At 44.0% G+C, this 27499-nt stretch overlaps 1 protein-coding gene across 1 annotated transcript in view; it reads left to right on the top strand.

Moving 5' to 3' along the window:
• LOC126100573 (hatching enzyme 1.2-like) overlaps positions 1–27499 on the top strand; it is a 98596-nt gene that overhangs the window by 15155 nt on the left and 55942 nt on the right. Inside the window, exon 2 of the mRNA XM_049911192.1 lies at positions 12809–13070. Within this exon, the coding sequence (XP_049767149.1) occupies positions 12809–13070 (262 nt within the window). The remainder of the gene's footprint in view (positions 1–12808; positions 13071–27499) is intronic.

Below are 27499 nucleotides of genomic sequence, written 5' to 3'. Positions count from 1 at the left end.
AGTTCTGAACATGCTTCGCAACTACGTCCCATATGCTTCAAGACGATAAAAATTGACATCCTCCATCCCAGCCAAAATGCTCACTGAAAAAGTTCAGCTTCGTCTTACTTACCAATCACCAAGGTGAGAGATGATGTTAACGACGCTCCGTAAGCTTTGTTTATTTATGCTACCAGTGTCTAAGCCTGTAATTATTTTGACAGTAAAAAATACAACTTCACTACACCGATTAAAGTAACTTCTTACGCGGCTGTTCATATTTTTGACTCTTCTAACGCAGGATAAACAATTAAAAACCTTATTCTGCAACTAAGGTGGAATGGACATTTTCTACAGGCCCGCCCTCAGTGAACACCTGACTTGTTCCTCATCGAACAATGCCGGCAGCTGTGGCCGAGCGGTTCTAGGCGCATCAGTCCGGAACCGCGCTGCTGCTACGGTCGCAGGCTCGAATCCTGCCTCGGGTATGGATGTGTGTGATGTCTTTAGGTTAGTTAGGTTTAAGCAGTTCTAAGTCTAGGGGACTGATGACCTCAGGTGTTAAGTCCGATAGTGCTTAGAACCATTGGCATCGAACAATGCCCTGCGACCCATATTTATAACTTTTGGGGTGATTGTGACGTCATGAAAGTCTCTTTTCCTAATATACAGGGTGTTCAGAAACATTATGAAGAACTTGTAAGGGTGTTGCAGGGTAGGTTGTGCTGAGAAATAACTTACGGAAAAAATTCTATACGTTGCGCCGCTTACGAGTTATTTAGCATTGAAGTTAGCCAATCAGATTCAAGTGGCCCTCCCGGGACGGTGTCTTCAGACGTATTCTTCGTTTAGATTCCTAATACCGAACAAGAGAGCGATACAAAAATTAGAAAAGGGGCGGTAGTAAGAGTCGAACCCAATACAGAGGCTGAGCAGTCTCGTGCGCTGTCATCTATGTTACTGAGAACAACTGACACTAATTGCATCCACTTGAATTTGCACGCGCAACGGCCTGATTGGCTACCTTCAATGCTACGTAACTCGGAAAGGGCGAAACGTATCGATTTTTTTTTCTAAAGAATTATTCCTTAGCACAATATTCCGTGCAACACGCTTACGAGCTTTTTAGCCTGTTTCCGACCTCCCTGTATACGGTTTTGATAGGATTATGCTACCCGCTGATTCCTAGATTACCAGCTATGCTGTAACACTGCTTTAAATAATTTTACGACCGTGCTATCCCCTCAAAAGCGTGTTTTTGTTCAAAAATCGTTCAAATGACTCTGAACACTATGGGACTTAATATTCGAAGTCATCAGTCCCCTTGAACTTAGAACTACTTAAACCTAACTACCCTAAGGACATCACACACATCCATACCCGAGGCAGGATTCGAACATGCGACCGTAGCAGTCGCGTGTTTTTGTGAATGGACTCATTTTGATTCTTCTATCCTTCAGGACTTGAGATGAGTCCAATCGACTGTTGCTGAAGGGTATCTACCCACACAAACGGCGTGTTACATTTCGATTTTTCCGATAGTATCTGTACGCCAAGACTCCAGACCTTGCTAGTGCTTGGCCCCGGCCCCGTCATAGGTGACTTGCATTTTTTCTGGGCGCCCGACGTCCCTCAGCGCTACAACGGACAGAAGCAGGTGTCGCACACCCCAGAAAATTCCGTTGCACTCAGTCAAATAAAATTTGGGTATCTACCGAGCCGAATATCGGATTAATATGCCGTTTGCTCCAATCAGTACGAAAATAGAACACATGTTGATGATATATTCTACAATCCATTCTTCTCTTACTCTACTGACCCTATTACTTTAGTTTTAGGATATCAGCATGGTCAATGAGATAGCACATCACTGCCATTTTCACATTCATGTAACTCTGTCTATTACGTGTCGCAAGACAACGATTAATGTTGTGGCGAGGACATTCCTAATAACATCGAAAATGTTTGTCTGGAGATAATTCATGGCACACAATGCTATATGCCACTAACTTGAAATAACCGCAGGAATCAACGTGGGATGTACGACGAATAAATCCGTTTGGGCAGTGATGCGAAATTTGGTGGTGATGGGCTATGGCAGCAGACCACAGACGCGACTGCCTTTACTAACATCGCCTGCAGCGCCTCTTCTGGGCTCGTGAATATATCGGTTGGACTGGACAACGATGGAGTATGTCGCAGAGACCATGAACATCAGCTCTTGAGGTGTTTACTATTTACTCTTAGAGGCGGCTAACCATTCTGATTACTCACATATGATCCGTGTAAGAGGCGATGGGATGAATTTGCATGTTCATAACAAATGAAGTGGACAACTGCAGTTCGAATTTAAACGAAGGATTTGACAATGACCGCAATATCAGTACTAAGCCAATCTACTTTCATATTCTGATTGGATTTCTAAATGGTTCAAATGGCTCTGAGCACTATGGGAGTTAACATCTGAGGTCATCAGTCCCCTAGAACTTAGAACTACTTAAACCTAACTAACCTAAGGACAACACACACATCCATGCCCGAGGCAGGATTCGAACCTGCGACCATAGCGGTCGCGCAGTTCCAGACAAGCGTCTAGAACCGCTCGGCCACATCAGCCGGTGATTTTATTTCCCTCATGGTATACACTACGGTTACAGAAGTCACGTGATAGCTATAACACATACTCAGATGATGGTAGTACCACTTACACGAGATATAAAAGGGCAGCGTATTGGCGGGGTTGTCATTTGTACTCTGGTGATTCATGTGAAAAGGTTTCGGACGCGATTATGGCTGCAAGACGGGAATCAACATACTTTGAACGAGGAATGGTAGTTGGAGCTAGACGCATGGGACATTCCATTCCTGAAATCGTTAGGGAATTCAATATTCCGAGATCCACAGCGTCAAGAGTGTGCCGAGACTATCAAATTTCAGGCATTATCTCTCACCACGGACAACACAGTGGCCGACCGCCTCCATTTAACGAAGGAGAGCAGCGACATGTGCTTGCAGTTGTCATCCGTGACGGACCAAAAACACTGCTTGAAATAACCGCAGGAATCAACGTGGAATGGTTCAAATGGCTCTGAGCACTATGGGACTTAACATCTGAGGTCATCAGTCCCCTAGAACTTAGAACTACTTAAACCTAACTAACCTAAGGACATCACACACATCCATGCCCGAGGCAGGATTCGAACCTGCGACCGTAGCGGTCGCGCGGTTCCAGACTGAAGCGCCTTTAACCGGGTGGCCAAAGTGGCCGGCCAACGTGGGATGTACGACGAATAAATCCGTTTGGGCAGTGCTGCGAAATTTGGTGTTAATGGGCTGTGGCAGCAGACCACAGACGCCACTGCCTTTACTAACATCGCCTGCAGCGCCTCTTCTGGGCTCGTGAATATATCGGTTGGACTGGAAAACGATGGCCTAGTTTCAGATGGTGAGAGCTGATCGTAGGGTTCGAGTGTGGCGCTGATCCTACGGAGCTATGGACGCAAGTTGTCGACAAGGCACTGTGCAAGCTGGTGGTGGCTCCATAGGGGTGTGGATTGTGCTTACATGGGATGAACTGGGCCATCTATTCCAAATGATCCGATCATTGCCTAGGTTGATTATGTTCGGCTACTTCTAAGAGCATTTTCAGCAATTCATGGACTTCATGTTCCCAAACAACGACGGAATTTTTATGGAAACAATGCACCACGTCCTTGGACCGCAATTGTTCGGGGTTGGTTTGAAGAACTTTGTGGATTATTCGGTGATTTGGTCACACAAATCGCCCGACATGAATCCCATCGAACATTTATGGGACGTAATCGAGAGCTAAGTACTAAGGAATGACGAGATACGTTTGAAGTTCTCTAACGCTATAGATACAGCAATAAGGAATAGCGCAGTAGGCAGTACTGTTGAAGAGGAATGGACATCTCTAAAAAGGGTCATCACAGTAGTTGGGAAGGAAAACATAGGTAAAAAGAAGGTAGCTGCGAAGAAACCATGGGTAACAGAAGAAATACTTCAGTTGATTCATGAAAGGAGGAAGTACAAACATGTTTCGGGAAAATCAGGAATACAGAAATACAAGTCGCTGAGGAATGAAATAAATAGGAAGTGCAGGGAAGCTAAGACGAAATGGCTGCAGGAAAAATGTGAAGACATCGAAAAAGATATGATTGTCGGAAGTACAGACTCAGCATACAGGAAAGTCAAAACAACCTTTGGTGACATTAAAAGCAATGGTGGTAACATTAAGAGTGCAACGGGAATTCCACTGTTAAATGCAGAGGAGAGAGCAGATAGGTGGAAAGAATACATTGAAAGCCTCTATGAGGGTGAAGATTTGTCTGATGTGATAGAAGAAGAAACAGGAGTCGATTTAGAAGAGATAGAGGATCCAGTATTAGAATCGGAATTTAAAAGAGCTTTGGAGGACTTACGGTCAAATAAGGCAGAAGGGATAGATAACATTCCATCAGAATTTCTAAAATCATTGAGGGAAGTGGCAACAAAACGACTATTCACGTTGGTGTGTAGAATATATGAGTCTGGCGATATACCATCTGACTTTCGGAAAAGCATCATCCACACAATTCCGAAGACGGCAAGAGCTGACAAGTGCGAGAATTATGGCACACTCAGCTTAACAGCTCATGCATCGAAGCTGCTTACAAGAATAATATACAGAAGAATGGAAAAGAAAATTGAGAATGCGCTAGATGACGATCAGTTTAGGAAAAGTAAAGGGGCGAGAGAGGCAATTCTGACGTTACGGCTAATAATGGAAGCAAGGCTAAAGAAAAATCAAGACACTTTCAAAGGATTTATCGACCTGGAAAAAGCTTTCGACAATATAAAATGGTGCAAGCTGTTCGAGATTCTGAAAAAAGTAGGGGTACGCTATAGGGAGAGACGGGTCATATACAATATGTACAACAACCAAGAGGGAATAATAAGAGTGGACGATCAAGAACGAAGTGCTCGTATTAAGAAGGGCGTAAGACAATGCTGTAGCCTTTCGCCACTACCCTTCAATCTGTACATCGAGGAAGCAATGATGCAAATAAAAGAAAGGTTCAGGAGTGGAATTAAAATACAAGGTGAAAGGATATCAATGATATGATTCGCTGATGACATTGCTATTCTGAGTGAAAGTGAAGAAGAATTAAATGATCTGCTGAACGGAATGAACAGTCTAAGGAGTACACAGTATGGTTTGAGAGTAAATCGGAGAAAGACGAAGGTAATGAGAAGTAGTAGAAACGAGAACAGCGAGAAACTTAACATCAGGATTGATGGTCACGAAGTCAATGAAGGAATTCTGCTACCTAGGCAGTAAAATAACCAATGACGGACGGAGCAAGTAGGACATCAAAAGCAGACTCGCTATGGCAAAAAAGGCATTTCTGGCCAAGAGAAGTCTACTAATATCAAATACCGGCCTTAATTTGAGGAAGAAGTTTCTGAATGTACGTCTGTAGTACAGCATTGTATGGTAGTGAAACATGGACTGTGGGAAAATCGGAACAGAAGAGAATCGAAGCATTTGAGATGTGGTGCTATAGACGAATGTTGAAAATTAGGTGGACTGATAAGGTAAGGAATGAGGAGAGGAGAGGAAAGGAATATGTGGAAAACACTGATAAGGAGAAGGGACAGGATGATAGGACATCTGCTAAGACGTGAGGGAATGACTTCCATGGTACTAGAGGGAGCTGTAGAGGGCAAAAACTGTAGAGGAAGACAGAGATTGGAATACGTTAAGCAAATAATTGAGGACGTAGGTTGCAAGTGCTACTCTGAGATGAAGAGGTTAGCACAGGAAAGGAATTCGTGGCGGGCCGCATCAAACCAGTCAGTAGACAAAAAAAAAAAAAATCGAGAGCTCAGTTCGAGCACAAAATCCTGCAGTTGCACCCCTTTCGCAATTACAGACGGCTATAGAGACAGCATGGCTCAATATTTCTGCAGTGGTTTTCACCTACTTGCTGAGACCATGCCACGTCACGTTGCTGCACTACGCTGGGCAAAAGGTAGTCCGACACGATGTTAGGATGTATCTGTCACCTTTGTCGCCTCAGTGTAACAATGATGTCTAGACAGAGGCAAGAAGCCGAAAGGGGAGAGCGGGTACTGTAGGGAGATTGCTGGCTGCACCTGGTGTTCCCCTTGAGACGTAGAAGGGAGTGTCCTTTCGAGCTGGATAACGAGCTAAAGGCCAGGGAAGAACGAAAGAACAATGCTTTGTGCCCTTGAGTAATGGACGCGAGGCAGGTGCTAGGCCACGGACCACCAATGCTGGGGGCAAAACACGGACCAATGAGTTACAAAAAGTCTTTTTTTACAGTGTCTGTATTTTACACTATGGTATCCTTCAGACATGTTTGCAAGTATGACTGAAGGAGATATAAGTATATATTTAATGTAGTATACTTACACTCTATAAACACAGAGATTGTGTAAATCATTGGTATATATGCCACGAGAGGGTAAGACGGTGACAATAAATGAAATTTGTCTCTCTCTGTGTAGGAATCACAAAGTGCAAATACAAGGGATATGGACAAATTGACATACAGTAGTCTGGGTCGGTCCGAGAGGTATACTCAGGTAGCCACAATGGCTAAGGCGACTGCTTTTGGTAAGTGGGAAATCTGTGTTAGAGTCCTAGTTGCGCACAAAATTAGTAAAATGCACAACAGATGTCAATATATACTCGCAGTTTGTGGATACATCTGGTAATAATACACGGAGATACCACCGCAATGTTAAAACACAATCCTCCCTGATTCCCTTCAGTCTAATTTCTGGGCTCTATTTGCACTCACAGGTAGCCAGAAGAAATTTCCCGGTAGTATGAGCGATTTTAGAGAAGCACAGTCAGAAACACCGCTGAGTTTGTCTTATTATCGCAAGACTGGTAGCCCGTCGAGCTGTGGTAAAAAGAGTAGAACTTTTATTCCTTTTTGTTTCTGCACGATGGCAAAAACAAACTGCCAAGAAGACACCATCCTGCATTTGGTAATAATACAGGGAGATACCACCGCGTTGTTAAAACACAATCCTCCCTGATAGCCCTTCAGTCTAACTTCTGGGCTCTATTTGCACTCACAGGTAGCCAGAAGAAATTTCCCGGTAGTATGAGGGATTTTAGAGAAGCCCAGTCAGAAACACAGCTGAGTTTGTCTTATTATCGCAAGACCGGTAGCCCGTCAAGCTGTGGTAAAAAGTGTAGAACTTTTATTCCTTTTTGTTTCTGCACGATGGTAAAAACAAATTGCCAGGAAGACACCATCCTGCATTCGTAGCCTGCCTGTGCTATAGGTCCTGAGCCCCACTTTTTAGAGTGAGAGAGGCAGTAAGGCAGTTGACTGGGAGAATAGTTTCATCGTGTCGCTAGAAGCAAGATGGCAAAAATGTGAGAACCCACGAGCGTGTCTGGTTTTGCTTTCACAGTCTGACCGACACAGACATGGCACAAGACTGCTGCCCAGGGACCAGTGCTAATTAATTGGGTTATGAAACGGAATTTATAGAACACAATAAATCGTGGGGACCTGAACACTATGTCCTGAGTAGGTCTCAACTAATTTTCTAATAATTCTGCCTATGAGTTTGGGTTTCATTAACTACAAAAGGAAAATCAAGGAGTAAAATACATTTATGATTTACTCCAAATTGGCTTGTTAAATACTGAAAGACTCAAACATTGATCATAAACAGCTCTGAATCAAGTAGTGCATAGATGGTGAAATAACGACTGTAGCTAACTGTTGGAAAAGTTCGGAGGTTGATAAGGGTAGTAATCTGGTTACGCCAATTTCTTGTCATCGTTATCCTACCGCGAGGTTAAATAACAAGGTGGTTGTAAGGCGAGAGGGTGACAGCAAGTGAAGGCAAGCACATTATTGGGTCAGAGCGACCTATCGAAGATTCGTTACTTCCATAAAGTTAACAAGTTAACACGCTGTTCCCGCCCTGTAATGCTGTTGCTGTAATGTGTTCTTACCGTAGTCAGAGGTGACCACCGTCGCCCTGTAATAAAGTGGCTCTGAGCACTATGGGACTTAACACGCCCTGTAATAGCGTCACAGGAAGGGGCCCTCCGTCTCTCCTCAGAGTCTGGATTTAGGTCTAGTCTACAGAATCCGTAGTGTCCCCCTAGGTTGAGTCCGTTATCCTTTCTCACTAGTTCAGTCTCCTGTGTTTCTCTGTCCCCATAGTTTGAGTGCCCTTTTCCATCACCCCCAGCTGAGTGCCCAAAAAAAGGCAATTCCACTCCAGCTTGGCAGCTGTGTTTTACATCCAAAAATTTTTCGATTGGTCACTAAATTTACTGCCAACCTTGCCCCTTAGTATACAGGGTAGTTGTAATTAAACTTTACCAATTTAACACGTTATAACACGGAAACTAATTACCGCACGGGTACGAAACTTGGTAGCATTAATGTCAAGGACACTGGAAAGAGAAACAATGCAGAATCGATTCATCTGAAGGACTGTTAACGTGCTGCTACGGTACATCATACCATTACATATCGGTACCTTTCCTGCTTGAAAAGGGGCTCAGCATGGAGCCCATTAGTGTCCAGAAGAGTCTGAGCGCTGGATTTCATTCTGCGTAGAAGAACGAAACATGTCCGTAGGTATGCTGGCTACCTCTCTTGATGTGCTGCGCTTCGGATCAGCACATGTGTGAATGTTCCCCTGGTAAACGTTCAAGTAGCCCCACAACCAGAAATCACAGCGAGTGAGATTAGGTGATTGTGCCGGCCAATCATTTAGAAACGATCGACCGATAATTCGATCGTTTCAAAATGTCTTTCGGAGAAGCGTGTCGACTTCACAAGCGATGTGCGGTGGGGCACCATCTTGCATGAAAACTGTTGAGTTCAATGCGTGTCTCTCCTGTAGGGCGAATACGACATGCTGGCGAAGCTTATCGCAGTAACGCTGGCCTTTGGTCCTCGAGTGCTAACCTGTTCAAAACAGAATGAGCCAGTTAAGAACGTACCCGTGAAACCACACCATAAGGTGACACGTACACCGTACAGAGGAACTTCTTGCACCGTGACTGGAGGTGAAGATCCCCATACTCGCCAGTTCTGCGTGTTCACCTTCCCCGTCAGAGAAAAATGAGCTTCGTTTGTCCATAAGTTGGTTCGGGGCCAGCTTCAATCCTTGCGAGAACGTGAAGAGCGAAGTCAACACGTCGTTGTGTGTCCCGTGGACCACGGGATGTTCAACGGACCTGACACAACACGGACAATGCCTGACTATCGGAAATTGTGTGCAGTGTTGTCTGCCATAGCGACAGCGATTTCCTGTGGTGCAACCGGTCGTTGGCCTCTTCGTGGAGCGACGTCCAGTTCTCCAGTTGATTCGAACTTCTTCATCATGCTCCGCACAGCGAATGGCGAAAGAGGACCCTTCCGTAATCCTTTCAGCTGTAATATTCTCGAAGTGCAGCTGCAGCATTACTGTTGTTTTGATAATAGAGCTTCACCAATAATGCCCTGCTCCTTTTTTCCAAGCTCATGTTGACATGTCAACAAGTGCACTGTAAATGGTCGTGTGGGAGAGACTATGAATCACGACGACTGACCACGGCACCTGGTGGCCATAGTTGGAACTGGATGGTGGCGCTATGACACATGGAAACCATGCACCCCATACTCTGGACATTAATGCTACCAAGTTTGGTACTCGTATAGTAATTATTTTCCGTGTTATATCGTGTTAACTAGGGAAAGTTTAATTATAACCACTTGCTATTTTGGTAATGCTTTCCATCCTCCCTCCAACGGCTCTGTAAAACCATTTTCCCAATGAACTGTGTTACAACCCCTCTCCACCTAAAGAAGTGGGACATGCCGTCTGAAATCCCTCCATCATTGGGAAAGTTCATCTCGTTGACGTGTGGGTGCATGGTATGGCCCTCAAGTTGTTGTTGTTGTGGTCTTCAGTCCAGAGACTGATTTGATGCAGCTCTACACGCTACTGTATCCTGTGCAAGCTTCTTCATCTCCCAGTACTTACTGCAACCTACATCCTTCTGAATCTGTTTAGTGTATTCATCTCCCTCTACGAGTTTTACCCTCCACGCTGCCCTCCAATACTAAATTGGTGATCCCTTGCTGCCTCAGAACATGTTCTACCAACCGATCCCTTCTTCTAGTCAAGTTGTGCAACAAATTTCTCTTCTCCCCAGTTCTATTCAATACCTCCTCATTAGTTATGTGGTCTACCCATCAAATCTTCAGCATTCTTCTGTAGCACCACATTTCGAAAGCTTCTATTCTCTTATTCTCCATACTATTTATTGTCCATGTTTCACTTCCATACATGGCTACACTCCATACAAATACTTTCAGAAACGGCTTCCCAACACTTAAGTTAGGCTGAGATAACAGGGGGTGAGGGGGGACGGGGTGCGTTTTAAAGTGACAGCGGCGTCCCTGTGGTGGTGCGTGGCCCAGCGACTGCCTGGCGGCTGCATGGCCATCTGCGACTCAGGGGCCACAAAACGACATTCGTTCGCTCTTCCCTGGCCTTGGGTTTACTGTCTGGCTTGAAAGGACACCGCCTCCTATGTCCCAAAGGACAACCCTTGGTGTGGTCAGCAATCTCCCTCCGGCAGTCGCTGTCCCCTTATGGCTTCATGTCTGTCTCTGCACATCGTTATTATAGCCTGCAGGAAAACCAACCAGAACATAAGATCACAGAGAATATGTGCTGCCATTGTAATCACTGGCATATCCCACATGTAAATTCCAAATGAAATTGTTATGTTCACTTGCTATGAACGTGTTAATTCGTCCAGTCGCTTCTTAGAAGAATGAGTTGGGGGTTGGCCACCTTGAGAGGTGGCATGAGCCCCCTCTCATATTTCTATCTTACGATTTTCCTCTCTAATTGCATGTGGTGAAAAGTTGCTATTCCTTCACACGCGGACTTCCCACGCAGCGTCTCTCGTCACCCGGGTGGTCAGGTGACAGGCGGGCTCTGCTGATCTTGAAAGGGTAAGCCGACAGGTGTGAGGGAGTTGAGTGAATGCTTTCCAGACGCCGACATTGTAGAATAGCGGCAGACACGCTCGCAGGGGCCTGAAGTAGTGGCTGGGCTAGAGGTTCCGTTACTTCGCAGAAACTTAGCGAAAACACTTTCTGGCGGGCTACCAGCGAGGCGTTGGAATGACTTGTGTACCCAGGCAGTTGTGGCAGGCAAATTCCCGCGCTTTCTGCAAAATCGTAACTGTGATTGGCTTGCTCAGGGCATAGCTCCGTGACGTAGCATAATCGGCGCAGAAATTGGCGCCAAGAATCTCCATTGGTGGAATGGTAGTGCTCCGGCAGTAGAGTGGAATTTTCCGCCGGTTTTCGAGTTGCTGATTGGAACAGTTAACCACGGCCACTGTCGTGGGGGCGGGAATGTTCTGTGTTCGGTTTGTACGGGTGCTCTTGTGGGAGTCGGCTCTCGCCTTTCAGTCGGAGTAGGTTACAACACTGAGCTCTCGCTGCTCTGGACAGCCTGTCCTCCGTTGGCTGTCTAATATACTTTTATTTGATTGTAACTGTTTAAAAAAGTTGCTGAAGTTTCGACTTCAACGTAACTTTCCGAGTACAGTTGGCAATTGAGCGTTCTGCGTACAAGCGGCCTATGTTGTCTGTCTTGGACAGTTTTGGCTAAAGTTGACTGTATCGGAATTACTGTGTGACTTCGCTTGTGAAAATCAATCACTGTACTGTCAGTGATTGTGTGGCGAGCCTTCTTCGTCTCCCTCAGAGGCGCATTTGTATTGATAGGAAGTCTTTAGTCTGGAACAACCAGACCAGGACAATTTGTTTCGGGCTATACTCGCGACATTATCATCACCACGACGGGACGTCGAAGCAACCAGCCATCGCTTCCAGTACGCCAGATCGTGTCCTTGCAGCTAAGAAGACAGCTTGGTAATGTATGTGCACAGCACCGGCAAAGCAGGCATTTTTGCTAGGCGATAATCAGAGCTCAGCAGAGCGCGCCTGTTCGTCTTTTCTTTGTTCTATCTTGGTTGTTCATTGTCTGAGTTCTCACTAATGTAGCAGCAATTAATGTTGGGTTAGCTGTGTGTCTCTCTTAAGATTTGAGTTGCAAGGAATTGGCTCCACATACCACTTCGTCAGAAACGTCACAATCTAGTTTAGGGACAACTTCACCTTCACAGCGTTTATTTGAGTATCCAATTTGAGCCAATTTGATGTATTGTAAATGTTTCATGTGTTTTTGTTTATTATTTTGTGTTTAGTCTTAATAAATCATATCGTTATTTTGGACACAACTTTCATTCTGTTAATCAGAGAGCAACCCTATCATTTCTCATTACGTTAATGAAACCTTCCTTTATTTAACTTATTTATCAAATTAAATTATTGCAGGTGCCAAACTCTTTTCTACTCCACTTGCAGGGCTGATTACAGTCAGTTCGCGTATCTTTTTAATCCATGTGCAACAGCAAAAGTCGGAGTTAGAATAGGGGGGGGGGCTTAGAGCATCATTTACATATGTAGATTCTAGAAGAGTTTAGTGTTAAATACACTGCTAGCCCCGGCACCGCGCAACCTTTCAACTCGATATTTAGAAATTAATTTAGTTGTAAATTGCTCGAACTCTCACAATCGACCAATTGGTGTCATTGCTTGGCACTGCTCTGTCAGAGTATGATATGTGGAGAACATCGATTTCATTGATTGTCAGAGTCCTCGTAATTGATAATTGCTCAGCACGATCGCTCGACGAGGTGCCTGTATGCAGACTGGAGTAAGGCACCGCTTTTATCGGCCTGCAGATGCTGTGGCGCTGCTTCGCCGTCTGTCTGCTGCTGGTGGTGGCAGCGAGTGCTGTCCCGCTGGAGCTGTCGGGTCTGGCCGACGAGGAGGAGGCGGTGCAGCCAGTGGACGCTGGAGAGCCTGACCCTGCGGGAGCAGAGGAATCGGGCGAGGCCTCTGGCGAGGCGGCGGGTGGCGCCTCCTCAGAGATCGCCAGCTTCCTCACCGAGAGCCTCACGGAGCTGGGACACATGTTCTTCGGCACGCCCAGCAACGAGACAGGTGAGTGGCGTCTGAGTGCATCGTAGTATTTGGTCCTCGATATCCAGGATACGCAACACTGGGACAGACTCGACGTCCGAACTGGTCTCAAACACGTTCTATCGAGGATAGATCTAGCCGTCTTTCTATCCACAGGAGTACCTCAGCATCTCGCAGACATTCGTAGAAACACATGCCAAGTCTGGAACATCATTGTCCTGGTAAAAAAATAGTACCATGATACAGCCGCATGAGATGTAGCACATGAAGCAGGATATCCGTGACGTTCTTTTGTAGCGTCTCAGTCACTACTAGCTGTAAATGTTAAAAAATATATCGGCTCAACCACTTGTTCATAGTGTAAAACACTAAGATTGACGCGTTTCGGAAGTCAAGCTTCCATCATCAGAATAATAAAAAGTAAAAGAACCTGTTAAAACTCTCTAAAATGGAACGTGCACTAGGCACAATAATACTGATAATAAAAGTAAAACATCGTGGCTACTTCCCTTGGAAGACATGGCTGCAACAAGGGAAGGAGCCACGATGTTTTACTTTTATTATCAGTTTTATTGTGCCTAGTGCACGTTCCATTTTAGCGAGTTTTAACAGGTTCTTTTACTTTTTATCATTCTGATGATGGAAGCTTGACTTCCGAAACGCGTCAATCTGAGTGTTTTACACTATAAACAAGTGGTTGAGCCGATATATTTTTTAACATTGACATTCACAACCACGACCTCTCATCCTGTATGGATAAAATAAAAAAACTAGCTGTAAACGTAAGACATACACGATGGCTAAAGGACACCATGACGCCTGGTATAACACCGCTGTGCCTCTAGAAACCACGAAAAGAATGGGACCTTACGCCAGGTCGCCCCCATATTCGCCGACGATGGTCGCCCAAGGTAGTACAGAACCGAGATTCATCGCTGAACACAATGCGATGCCATTCGTCAACAAGGCATGCTTTCCAATCTCTGCACCACTAAATACACAGCTTTTTCTTTTATGAGACGGTATTTCCCTAGTTCGGCTGCTGCCAGTCTCCGGCTGGGAGACCGGCAAAGAGTCCATTACTTCTTCTTGGGTGGCAAGCGTGGACGTGAAGGGATTACAGTGTGGTTGGTACGCATTATGACAGTCCTCCCTTGTGGCGGTCAGACGTGGTCGGACGGAAACTCGATGACGCGTATGCCTGTTCTCATGTGGTACTGGATGGGACTGCAGTACCACGACTAGGCACCGTCGCATACGAAGGCGCGACAAACCTGGATATTGGCACGATTCGAGCAGTTCGCGAAATATAAACCTACAATGAGACCCCTATCAAACTCCGACTGACAACGCTGTGAAGTGCGCGGTATCTTCACGTCAGTCACAATAATCACTCAACAAAAAAATGGCTCTGAGCACTATGGGACTTAACTGCTGTGGTCATCAGTCCCCTAGAACTTAGAACTACTTAAACCTAACTAACCTAAGGACATGACACACATCCATGCCCGAGGCAAGATTCGAACCTGCGACCGTAGCGGTCGCTCGGTTCCAGACTGTAGCGCCTAGAACCGCTCGGCCACTCCGGCCGGCTGATCACTCAACACCTGACGCTATTCACGCCCGTTATATACCCTACCATGCTTGGTAACAACACTAAATATGAACAACGCTAGTGTGCTCTGGTGGCCGTTTTGCCTGTCACAGAGAACTGCAACTTCAAAATGGTTCAAATGGCTCTGAGCACTACGGGACTTAACACCTGAGATCATCAGTCCCCTAGAACATCACACACATCCATGCCCGTGGCAGGATTCGAACCTGCGACCGTAGCGGTCGCACTGTTTCAGACTGAAGCGCCTAGAACCGCTCGGTCACATCGGCCGGCTAGAATTGCAACTCATCAGTTACGTACCGCTAATGGTGGGTACGGGTACGAAATTATGCTAACGTCCGATCGTGTTACGTAGGTGCTTCACTTTTCTTGTTAGGCTGTGTATTTGTCAAAGCTATAACCGGAGGTCGGACTGGAAGATACACCCGCGGTCGAGACACGGCAATTGTGCATAGTTATCTCGACATATTGTATCCAATACGATAACCACTCAAAAGCTAACATTAGAAGACTAGTATTACCACGTTGCAACACAATAACGAATCATAGTTAACGGGCTTCGTCAGTTTATATATCTAAATTCCAAAGGTCTCTGAAAATCACTCTAGGGTCAGATAATAAACATCATATGAGATGTTTCATATGTCAGAGCTGACTCGACACGCCAATGTAACGAACAGTACTACCTCAGGACAGTGTTAACCCTCCAGCTTAGATTTCTCTCTTTTGTTTACCTATTTATTTTTTTAATTAGGGAACTCACACACATTTTCACAAGGCCTAAGGAAAGTATCCTTGGTTAGTAAACAAAATGTTCGCGGTTCCGGTTTCAAACCATACCACCGCTTAAATTCTGAATAAATATCATCAGCAATCGCTGCCAAATACTCGACATAGAGGTAGTCCACATCCAACCAACGGCCTTGTCAAAGAGGGAGAAGGACCCGACGGAGACTCAGAGCAGTCTCTTACCCTTGGGGCTGGTAACCACCCCTAAAGGCGGAAGAATCAGCAATGATCAAAGGCATGAGGGTGCAGAAGGCAATGGAAACAATTGCATTTAAGACACATAATGTGTATTCACAAGACATGTGGCCTGTAACTGAAAAAGTGTCGATGATCTCTCCATTGGCAAAAGATTCCGGAATAGTCCCCATTCGGATCTCCGGGAGAGCTGAACATGAGAAAAAGATTGAATACCCAACGGAAGGATAACATTCTACGAGTCGGGGCCTGCAATGTCAGAAGTTTGAACATTGTAGGGAAGGTAGAAAATCTGTCAAGGGAAATGCTATGGCTCAATCTAGATATAGTGGGGGTTAACGAAGTGAAATGGAAACTTGAGAAGGATTTCTGCTCAGATGAGTGAAGGGTAATATCAATAAAAGCAGAAAATGGTGAAATGGAGTAGGATTCGTCATGAATAGGAAGGTAAGGCAGAGAGCGAGTTGCTGTGAACATTTCAGTGACAGCGTTTTTCTCATCAGAATCGACAGCAAACCAACACCGACAACGATAGCTCAGGTATACATGCTGATGTCGCAAACTGAGGGTGAAGACATAGAGGAAGTACGTGACGACATTGAACGGAACATTCAGTACGTAAAGAGAGATGAAAATCTAGCAGTTATGGGGGATTGGAATGCTGTTGTAGGGGAAGGAGTAGAAGAAAGGATCACGGGAGAATATGGGCTTGGTAGTAGGATTGAGAGAAGTGAAACACTAATTAAGTTCTGTAGTAAATTTCAGCTTGCAATAGAGAATACTCTGTTCAGGAATCAAAAGAGGAGTAGGTACACTTGGAAAAGATAGGGGAAGATTTCAGTTTGCGGAAGACTACGTCATGCTCAGGCAGAGATTCCGAAATCAGATAACAGCTTGTAAGTTTTACCGAGTACAAGATATATTAACGTAGCAGAATTCAGTGGTGATGAACAGCAGGCTGAAGTTTAAGAGACTAGTCAGAAAGAACCAATGCTCAAGGAAGTGAGATACGGAAATACTAAGGAATGAAGAGATACGTGTCATGTTCTCTGATGTTATAGATATTGCGACAAGGAATAGCTCAGTATGCAGTTCTGTTGAAGAGGAATGAACATCTCTAAAAACAGGAGAAGTTGGAAAGGAAAACACAGGTACAAAAAAGGCGACTGCGAAGAAAGTATGGGTAACAGAAGAAAAACTTCTCGATGAAGAAAGGAAGTCAAAAATGATCAGGGGAATTCAGGAATACAGAAATACAAATCACTCAGGAATGAAATAAATAGGAAGTGCAGGGAAGCTAAGGCGAAACAGTGCATGAAAAATGTGAAGAAACCGAAAAAGAAATGTTTGTCGGAAGGACTGACTCACCATATAGGCAAGTCAAAACAATCTTTGGTGAAATTAAAAGTAAGGGTGGTAACATTAAGAGAACAACGGGAATACGACTGTTAAATGCAGAGCACAGAGCGAATGCCTGGAAAGAGTACACTGAAGGCATCTATGAGGCCGAAGACTTATCTGATGATAGAAGAAGAGACAGGAATCAGTATAGAAAAGATAGGGGATCCAATACTGAAGTTGGAATTTAAAAGAGCTTTGGAAGATTTAACATCGAAGAAGGCAGAAGTGGTAAATATGATTCCAGCAGAGTTTTTAAAATCATTGGGGGAAGTGGCAACGAAACGACTATTAACGTTGGTGTGTAGAATGTATGAGTCTGGCGATATTCCGCCTGACTTCCCACACAACTCCGAAGATAGCAAGAGCCGACTAGTGCGAGAATTATCGCACAATCAGCTTAACAGCTCATGCATGCTAGGTGCTGAAAAGAATAATGTGCATAGGAAGGGAAAAGAAAATTGAGGTTATGATAGATGACCTTCAGTTTGACTTAAGGAAGGGTAAGGCACCAGAGAGGCAGTTTTGACGTTGCGGACGATATGGAAAGCAAGACTAGAAATATCAAGACAAGTTCACAGGATCTGCCGACTTGGAAAAAGCATTCGACAATGTAAAATGGTATAAAATCTTCGAAAGTGCGAGAAAAAGAAGGGTGAACAGTAGCTAAAGACGGGTAATATACAATAAGTACATGAGCCAAGAGGGGACAATAAGAATGGAAGACCAAGAAGTGCTCCGATTCAGATGGCTGTAAGACAGAGATGCAGCCATTACTCCTACTATTCAATCTATACACCCACGAAGTATTGACGGAAATAAAAGAAAGGTTCAAAAGTAGAATTAAAATTGAAGGTGAAAGGATATCAATAATAAGATTCGCTGACGACATTGCTATCAGCATTGAAAGTGAAGAAGAACTACGGGATCTGTTGAACGGTATGAAAACACTAATGAGTACAGAATATGGATTGAGAGTGATTCGAAGAAAAACAAAAGTAATGAGAAGCAGCAGAAATGAGAACATCAAGGAAGCTAACTTCAAGGTTAGTGATCACGAAGTAGATAAAGTTAAGGAATTCTGCTACCTAGGCAGCAAAATGAACAATAACGGACGAATCAAGGAGGACATCAAAAGCAGAATGGCGCTGGCAAGAAGAGCATTCCTGGCCAAGAGAAATCTATTAGCATCTAACATAGGCCTTAATTTGAGGCAGAAACTTCTGAGAATGTATGTTTCGAGCACAGTATTGCAAGGTAGTGAAACATGGAATGTGGGAAAACCGGAGCATTAGAGAACTGAAGCATTTGAAATATGGTGCTACAGACGAATGTGGATTGAAGGTACGGGATGCAGAGGTTCTCCGGAGAATCGAGGAGAAAAAAATATTGGGAAACAGTGACAGGAAGAAGGGATAGGATGATAGGACGTCTGTTAAGACGTCACAGAATATCTTTCATCGTGCAAAAAAGGGAGCTGTAAAGGGTAAAAACTGTAGAGGAAGACAGTGATTTGAATGCATTCAGCAAATGATTGTGGACCTAGGTTGCAAGTGCTACTCTAGTATATAGTTGTTGGAACAGGACAGGAATTCGTCGAAGGCCGCATTAAACAAGTTATTAAAAAAAAGGATTTTCCCAAAACAAGGCTTTCCTACCTTTGGTTGACTGACGGCTGTGACAACAGGATGGGTTGTCACAAGTTTAATATAACACCAAGTTACCAGATCTCAGTATTATTGAGCCTTTGTGGTCTATTTTAGAGAGAAGGGTGTGTGATAGCTATCAGCCTTCATCTTCGTGCCCTGAAACTGCCACTACTTTGCAGGAAGAATGGTGTAAGATTCTCTTGAAAACCACACAGTGCCTGTATTTATCCATTCCGAGACGAGTGGAAGCTGTTTTGAATACCAATGATTTAGCTGTGATGTGTTTTTGATGATTCCATATATTTGTCCATCCCCTGGGTACTTCGCAAAGTGCTGTATAGTTCGTGGTAAGGATGGGAAAAACCGACTGGCTAAAACCGATACCGATGTTTTAGTTCTGAATAACGGGAATTTTTAGGTATTTGTTTGGTCTCGGCTATAACATTTTTTTCCATTTTTTATTAATAATCGGGTAAAGAAAGCGACATATCAACTTACCATAGCACCAGTGCTAAAATTTATGGTTTTTAAGTACAAATGTTTTTAAAAACAAGTAATACTTCTTCGTGAAATTTCTTCAGCTTTGAAATATTGGATTGTTATAGAAACTGGGAAAAGCGATCAGCACTATTTTTATAATAACACCTAAAGCTAGGAACTAGCAACGAACACATGACATAAAAATCGGTGCAGTATTGCAGGGACAATGATGTGCCCGTTGCCGCGCGGCGTGGCCTATTAGACGACACGAGTGAACTTGCAGTGTGCAAGACTTGCCCTCACCTAGTCTGTACGATGGTTTCTTACTGTCGTCCACGGCCATCAGTCGTACTGCAGAGTGGTACCATACTCAGTTTGTAAGTATTTTACGAAATGCGGTTGCAATGAAGAGTAGTGCTTTATTTACTTTCAAAGGTTACAAACGGGAGGAGGTACAACTAACAAGGAGAAAACATCCACACTGATCCTTAGAAGAGACGATAAATTTAATTGATATATGTTTAATTTTATTGACGTGCTTTAAATTTAGGATAACTGAACCTGTAACTTTGTTGTTGCTAAAGTGTGAAGAATTGACAGCATCTAAAAGTGACAGTGCAGGGAAGTCATCGACTTGAGTTCTTTTGCTATTGCTGCCGCCGCGCTCGTTTCCTCAGCTTCGGAATCTTTGCTGGAGACAATGGGGCCGATTTCTTCCGCAGACGTATTCATAATCTCTTACTTTTCCAGCACTATTAGAATTCTTCAACCATTGTTTAAAGTCTACGTTTATTACTGTAAGTAATAGCAATAAAACGCCGAAAATCGGTTACTTCAGAAATCGATTATTTCTGAACGGTTTTGACAGTCAGGCTAAACTTGAGGCGAAAAGAACGGGCGTAACCGACAACCGGTTGTTTTAGCGATAATCGCCATCCCCAGTTCGTGGAAGAGAGTACTTCGAGTGAGTACAACCGATTTTCTACCCTATTCTATTGCGACGTACAGCAAGGGGAAAAGAGGCTGTTTATGTGCCTCTGAACATGCCGTTATCTTATCCCCAAGACCCCTACCGAGATATACTTTGGAAATAACATAATATACTCAATGGGGTTTTGCGAGAACAACGTAACATTTGTTGGTAAAATCTTCTGAGTCATTAGGTCGCAACATATTCTTCTTTAGACTTTTTGAATGCTCGGCATTTCGACGTCTCTGGAAGCATCATCTTCAGGATCCCACTTGCGTCTCTCGATGACAGAACACTGTCGAAAGTCAAGTGTCGCGTTCACTTATAAAAGGCCATTGGAAATTTGTGGTAAGTTCCTATGGGACCAAACTGCTGAGGTCATCGGTCCCTAGGCTTACACGCTACTTAATCTAACTACGCTAAGCACAACAACACACCCATGCCGGAGGCAGGACTCGAACTCAGACAGGGGGAGCCGCGCGAACCGTGGCAAGGCGCCCTCACGGCAAAGGCTATTTCCAGCGCTTTTGCAGAGAAGTGAAATTACTGGGTAAAAATCTTCAGGATGATATCGGGCCGTCGTCATTGGGTAATTGCTGAAAACAGATGTTGTAACAGAGGGGAAAGCAAAATGTTGTTGTGCCTCTTCGGTTGTTTCCCAGTATACGTTTATGTTCCTCGTTGGCCGTGGCTGGGTGTTCCGTGATCGCGAGCAGCTACGAAGACAGAGGCCTGTAGTCGTCATCTCTGTTGAAATTGTATCCATTCTTCGACATTTCAACTGCTTCCCAAACTTTAATTCTACAAATATTACTTCCTGTGCCTAGTGGTCATCTTAAAGCACATAACCTGATCACATTCTCCTTGATGCTCCACTACCGCTGATTTTACGCTTTGACTTAAACGTGTGTGGCGTTCGGGCTTCTTAACGGGTTCTTTTATTGTCATTCCAATTGTGTCGATATACAAGGACAACTCGAACGACAAACTTTCAGAGGCCGTTCAAGGACACCTTCTAAGTAATACCTTGGTACAAGGGACCGAAGGCGTCCGGAGAACGTAATTATTTCGTTTGTTATCGCAGTCACCCTTGTTTCTGTGAAAATCGCTTACAAGATGAAGCAAGCCTGTATATACAATAATGAAAACGTACGACACACAAAACAGAACACAGAGTAATGCAACAACCCTCAGACGCAAAACTACTGCACTGAGCGAGGTGGCGCTGTGGTTAGCACACTGGACTTTATAACGATATATTTACGTAATGTGTATACATAAACATACAGTTATAAATGTCCCAGTTCGTAGTCGCTAATTATAACAATATGTGACTTTTGTGCTCTAACATATAGCTATAATCAGCGGTGGAAACATATTTGCGAACGCCGACTGTGTGCGGCTGTTTCTTGTTGGATCGTCTGATCAGTCGGAAGTTGCATTGCAGAGGAGAGTGAATGCCTATTCCAAATATAATTATTTTGGATACCTCAACATGAATTTCCTAAGGGACCGTAGTTTATCATGCATTTACCAGTAGAATATGGCACGGAGAAAATATTTCGCCGCATGCAACTTCCGTCCGAACTCGACGAAAGAATTCGTGACTGTGAACTCTCTATTTGGCAGAAACATATAGAAAATTAAATAATTTCATGAAGAAGTGAGACATAGATTCTATAGTAAATGAATAGTCCATACACCAGTTCCATTTAACTCTGAATTTATGGCAATTAATAGACGAACTTACACTGCAATGAAGGATTTAACATGGATGCCGTTTTGACTGGCACTTCTCTTAATGAAAACAATTCCTTTGACGTTTTCACATACACGTCGCACAATAAATCTACTGCTAGGCACTTTTAGTATTACACATTTACTTTACACTAGAACAATATTAATTTTAACAATAATAATACGGCGGCAAGACATGCGCGTCCGACACAAGTTACAGGAGACAAGAGAAGAATGAGTAACTGTTCATCGAGAATATCTAGTATCCCAAAAAAAAAAAAAAAAAAAAAAAAAAAAAAAAAAAAAAAAAAGTGTAAAAGTGTTCTTCTTCTGTCCGTTTTTCGCGCCGCGGTTTTCAAAGTCAATAACTCGCTGCATCTCTGACGGCGCTTCGACAATAAACAAGTTACGTCACAGGTCGTTCACCTTTTACATTCTCGCAACATTATTTGCTAACTGTAGCTGTTGCCGAGCGACTGCTCGATTAGTGAATGATTTAAAATGATAAGGCAATCACATAATGTTACAACTTGCATTCGGGAGGACAACGGTTCAATCCCATGTGCGGCCATCCTGATTTAGGTTTTCCGTGATTTCCCCAAATCGCTGCAGGCAAATGCCGGGATGGTTCCTCTCAAAGGGCACGGCCGCCTTCCTTCCCTAATCCAATGAGACCGACGACCTCGCTGTCTTGTCTCCTCCCGCAAAACAACCCAAATCAACCCAAAACTACTGCATTGTTTGTGGTCGCCGTCGCCGTCGCTACAGGAACAGCTCACCATACCGTCGCTCGCCGCTCTCCTATTTCACACGAGATGTGCATCGACCACCTCTTCATCACAAGATCTATCCATACTGCTGCGTATCACTGTTAACGTACAAGTAATACAATCGAAACAAAAAGCACTTGCGAGACGGCACCGAGCAGTACACAACCCCAGCTTGTGGGCGAAGAGTAAAGTGGACATGGCTGTTGACAACACCAAGTGCCGTGAGTGAATGGATCAAGTTTGTTTCCAAGCAAGATATGTGTAGGGCATGCCGTCCACATTCACACTGCTGTGCACGTTAGTCAGGTACAAAGCTAACTGGGACAAGAAACTAAACGAAATGCCGCCGAAGACCGTGAGTCCGTTGTACCAAAATACTCAGAAGATATCCATGAACAAACTCTGAAAGTTTGTCGGCGGAGTTCTGGTTCGTCCTCTGTACTGTGCCGCAACTACGCATCATTTCATACACTCCCGCATTGTGGAGGCTGTCAGGTGCGTCCATTGCAGCCCGGAGAATTTTATCCACCGGTAACTGAAAGATGTACTCCTTCCACCGTTCTTCCGAAGAAATCTGCCTGTTCTGTATACTGTAGCAACAAACAAATTCAAATGGCTCTAAGCACTATGGGACTTAACATCTGAGGTCATCAGTCCCCTAGACTTCTTAAACCTAACTAACCTAAGTACATTACACACATCCATGGCCGAGGCAGGATTCGAACCTGCCACCGTAGCAGAGCGCGGTTCCGAGAGAAGCCCCTAGAACCGCTCGGCCACTGCTGCCGGTTAGCAAAAAACAATACAGAATGTGCTGGATTTTCCTCGTTCTTTCATTGTTATTGCTTCGTCTGAAAACCCTTTTAGGGAAAGCTCAATCTAGCCGTTGACCGTCGATGTCTGCCTAAGGAAATCTAACTTTGGTTAGTTACTGATGCGGCACGCAGGAGAAGATACGGTGTTCAGTGCGGCATGCTTCTGGATTGGGTGACGTTTCGAAGCGGCGTCTAAATACCCGTTAGTGTTCGAAGGCTTCCTATAAACTCTGTGCCCTAGAGTAAGGTCTTCTACAGGTCAGTACATCTAAGAACGGGTGCCCGACCTCACTCTCCAACTCCATGGTCAAGCTCATTTTCTGTTGAGTCAGAGACATGAAAGGACTTGGAAAAGCAGAATAGAATCTCGAAATGAGGATATAAAATGAACGTCAATAGGAGTAAATCAAGGATAATGGAATGTTGTCAAATGAAATCAGGTGATGCTGAGAGAAACAGATTAGGAAGTGAGACACGTAAAGTAGTAGATGTATTTTGGTATTTGTGCAACAAAATAATTTATGATGGCCAAAGTAGAGAGGATGTAAAACATGATTGGCAATGGTAAGAAAAGCGTTTCTCATGAGGAGAATTTCGTTAACATCGAATATAGATTTTTGTTTTAGTAAGTCTTTCCTGAAGGTGTTTGTCTAGAGCGTAGCCATGTACAGAATTGAGGCATGGACGATAAACAGTTTAGGCCAAAACAATCTAGCGGCTTTTGAAATATGGTGCTACAAAAGAATGCAGAAGATTAGAGGTACTGGACAGAATTTGGGAGACAAGAAATTTGTAGCGCGCGAAGGCGTTTAAGAAATCATTCTTCCCGCGTTGCCTACGCGAATGGAACGGAATGAACCGTAATATTGGTACGATGGGAAGCAGTAAAGTGCTCCCTGTCATGTATTTCACGATGAATTTCAGAGGATAGATGCAGATGTAGAAAAGGATCAGACGAATGCCGAGGTAGTAACTTTCAAGAGGACACCGCCGATATTCTTCAGATCCTTGTCTTCATACACAGCAAAATCGTCTTGTCACGTACGAATTCGGCAAAACAAATCTCGTAGCGGAAGTTCTTTAAAATAAAATGCCGCAGGACATGTGTTATCGTTTCGTGAATGTTAGTGTCAAGCATAGAGTGAGGCAGGTGAGGAGAATGGGGGTAGGGGGAAGGGGGTGCAGTTGGTTCTGTAAGCTGCGCTGCCGCACTTGACAATGGAGGGAGTAGCGGTAAGTTGAAAACGCACGGGCCTTCACAAAAGAGACGGACATTTTCCACTGTGTGTCCGCTATACCCTGACGGCGAGCGTATAAGAAATGCCGGCTGCTTGTAAGGGGAGTCCTCTGTGTATGGCAGTCTTTGAGCTTTCGGGGGACCGTTTGGCACTCCCCTATAATAAAAGAAAACCAGTTCCGAAGGGGAGCCAGACCGTTGGCAAGGTAGGTGTGTGTGTGTGTGTGTGTGTGTGTGTGTTCGTGGGGAAGGCAGTAAACAGCAATGTAGCCCTCCTTCAAGCAAAACTGGAGCTGTGTCGCAGTTAAACGCTACCGTCGAACGTAGCACAGGAAGTGAATGACGAAGTTTGAAGAAGGTTGTGCGAGAAAATGAATGGAATAAATGAACAGTTTGATGGACGCCCTTCAGTATTTGTGAGTGAACACAACAACAAAGAACTATATAAATTTCACGACTGTCACAACAATTACGACTTAAAATGTTGAATTGTTTTTCTCATATTTTCCAAAGGTAAGCGTTTAAGAAGCTGGAACCTCATGGAAGTCAGCAATTGCGGAGCATTATTCAAATTTCTGCTACTTGGGAGTCGCTCTTGATTCCGTATTTTCAAAAACTTGACTCCCCAATCAGGTGAAAGGACCTTGATAGAAGAAACGTATTGCAGAGAGTAACCTGTCAACTCAGCCACACTGCTTTCGCTTTATGCTTCTTCTTTAGGATGCTTGCCTGGTATGGTATACCTTAGCAGACGCCTAGGAAGTCGGCTGCACAATAAATGAAACGATGAGTGCCACATCTGACCCACGGGAATATTTTGTCTGCCCCATGCCGCACACCATTGGCCATTTATACATATGATATTCAACCCATGACGTCATCAGCAATTGTGCAGTGCTATCTCTCTTTCCTCTGTTGTCGCTGTGGTCTTCAGTCCTGAGACGGGTTTGATGCAGCTCTCCACGCTATCCTGTGCAAGCTTCTTCATCTCCCAGTACCTACTGCAACCTAAATCCTTCTGAATCTGCTTAGTGTATTCATCCCTTGGTCTCCCTCTACGAATTTTACCCTCCACGCTGCCCTCCAATACTAAATTGGTGATGCCTCGATGTCTCAGAACATGTCCTACCAACCGATCCCTTCTTCTAGTCAAGTTGTGCCACATGCTCCTCTTCTCCCCAGTTCTATTCCATACCTCCTCATTAGTTATGTGATCTACCTGTCTAATCTTCAGCATTCTTCTGTAGCACCACATTTCAAAAGCTTCTATTCTCTTCTTGTCCAAACTAGTTATCGTCCATGTTTCACTTCCATACATGGCTACACTCCATACATATACTTTCAGAAACGACTTCCCGACACTTAAATCTATACTCGATGTTAACAAATTTCTCTTCTTCAGAAACGCTTTCCTTGCCATTGCCAGTCTACATTTTATATCTTCTCTACTTCGACCATCATCAGTTATTTTGCTCCCCAAATAGCAGAACTCCTTTACTACTTTAAGTGTCTCATTTCCTAATCTAATTCCCTCAGCATGACCCGACTTAATTCGACTACATTCCATTATCCTCGCTATGCTTTTGTTGATGTTAATCTTATATCCTCCTTTCAAGACACTGTCCATTCCGTTCAACTGCTCTTCCAAGTCCTTTGTTGTCTCTGACAGAATTACAATGTCATCGGCGAACCTCAAAGTTTTTATTTCTTCTCCATGGATTTTAATACCTACTCCGAATTTTTCTTTTGTTTCCTTTACTGCTTGCTCAATATACAGATTGAAAAACATCGGGGAGAGGCTACAAGCCTGTCTCACTCCCTTCCCAACCACTGCTTCCCTTTCATGTCCCTCGACTCTTATAACTGCCATCTGGTTTCTGTACAAATTGTAAATAGCCTTTCGCTCCCTGTATTTTACTCTTGCCACCTTCAGAATTTGAAAGAGAGAATTCTAGTCAACATTGTCAAAAGCTTTCTCTAAGTCTACAAATGTTACAAACGTAGGTTTGCCTATTCTTAATCTAGCTTCTAAAATAAGTCGTAGGGTCAGTATTGCCTCACGTGTTCCCATATTTCTACGGAATCCAAACTGATCTTCCCCAAGGTCGGCTTCTACCAGTGTTTCCATTTGTCTGTAAAGAATTCGCGTTAGTATTTTGCAGCCGTGACTTATTAAACTGACAGTTCGGTAATTTTCACATCTGTCAACGCCTGATTTCTTTGGGATTGGAATTATTATATTCTTCGTGAAGTCTGAGGGTATTTCGCCTGACTCATTCATTTTGCTCACCAGACGGTAGAGTTTTGTTAGCACTGGCTCTCCCGAGGCTGTCAGTAGTTCTAATGGAATGTTGTCTACTCCCGGGGCCTTGTTTCGACTCAGGTCTTTCAGTGCTCTGTCAAACTCTTCACGCAGTATCATATCTCCCATTTCATCTTCATCTACATCCTCTTCCATTTCCATAATATTGTCCTCAAGTACATCGCCCTTGTATAGACCCTCTATATACTCCTTCCACTTTTCTGCTTTCCCTTCTTTGCTTAGAACTGGGTTTCCATCTGAGCTCTTGATATTCATACAAGTGGTACTGTTCTCTCCAAAGGTTTTTTTAATTTTCCTGTAGGCAGTATCTATCTTACCGCTAGAGATAAGCCTCTACATCCTTACATTTGTCCTCTAGCCATACCTGCTTAGCCATTTTGCACTTCCTGTCGATCTCATTTTTGAGACGTTTGTATTCCTTTTTGCCTACTTCATTTACAGTTTACAGCATTTTTATATTTTCTCCTTTCGT

Source organism: Schistocerca cancellata, chromosome 9 (assembly GCF_023864275.1).
Source record: "Schistocerca cancellata isolate TAMUIC-IGC-003103 chromosome 9, iqSchCanc2.1, whole genome shotgun sequence".
NCBI classification, from domain to species: Eukaryota; Metazoa; Arthropoda; class Insecta; order Orthoptera; family Acrididae; genus Schistocerca; species Schistocerca cancellata.
Note: the sequence above shows the minus strand (reverse complement) of the source record. Positions and strands in the feature narration are given on the sequence as shown.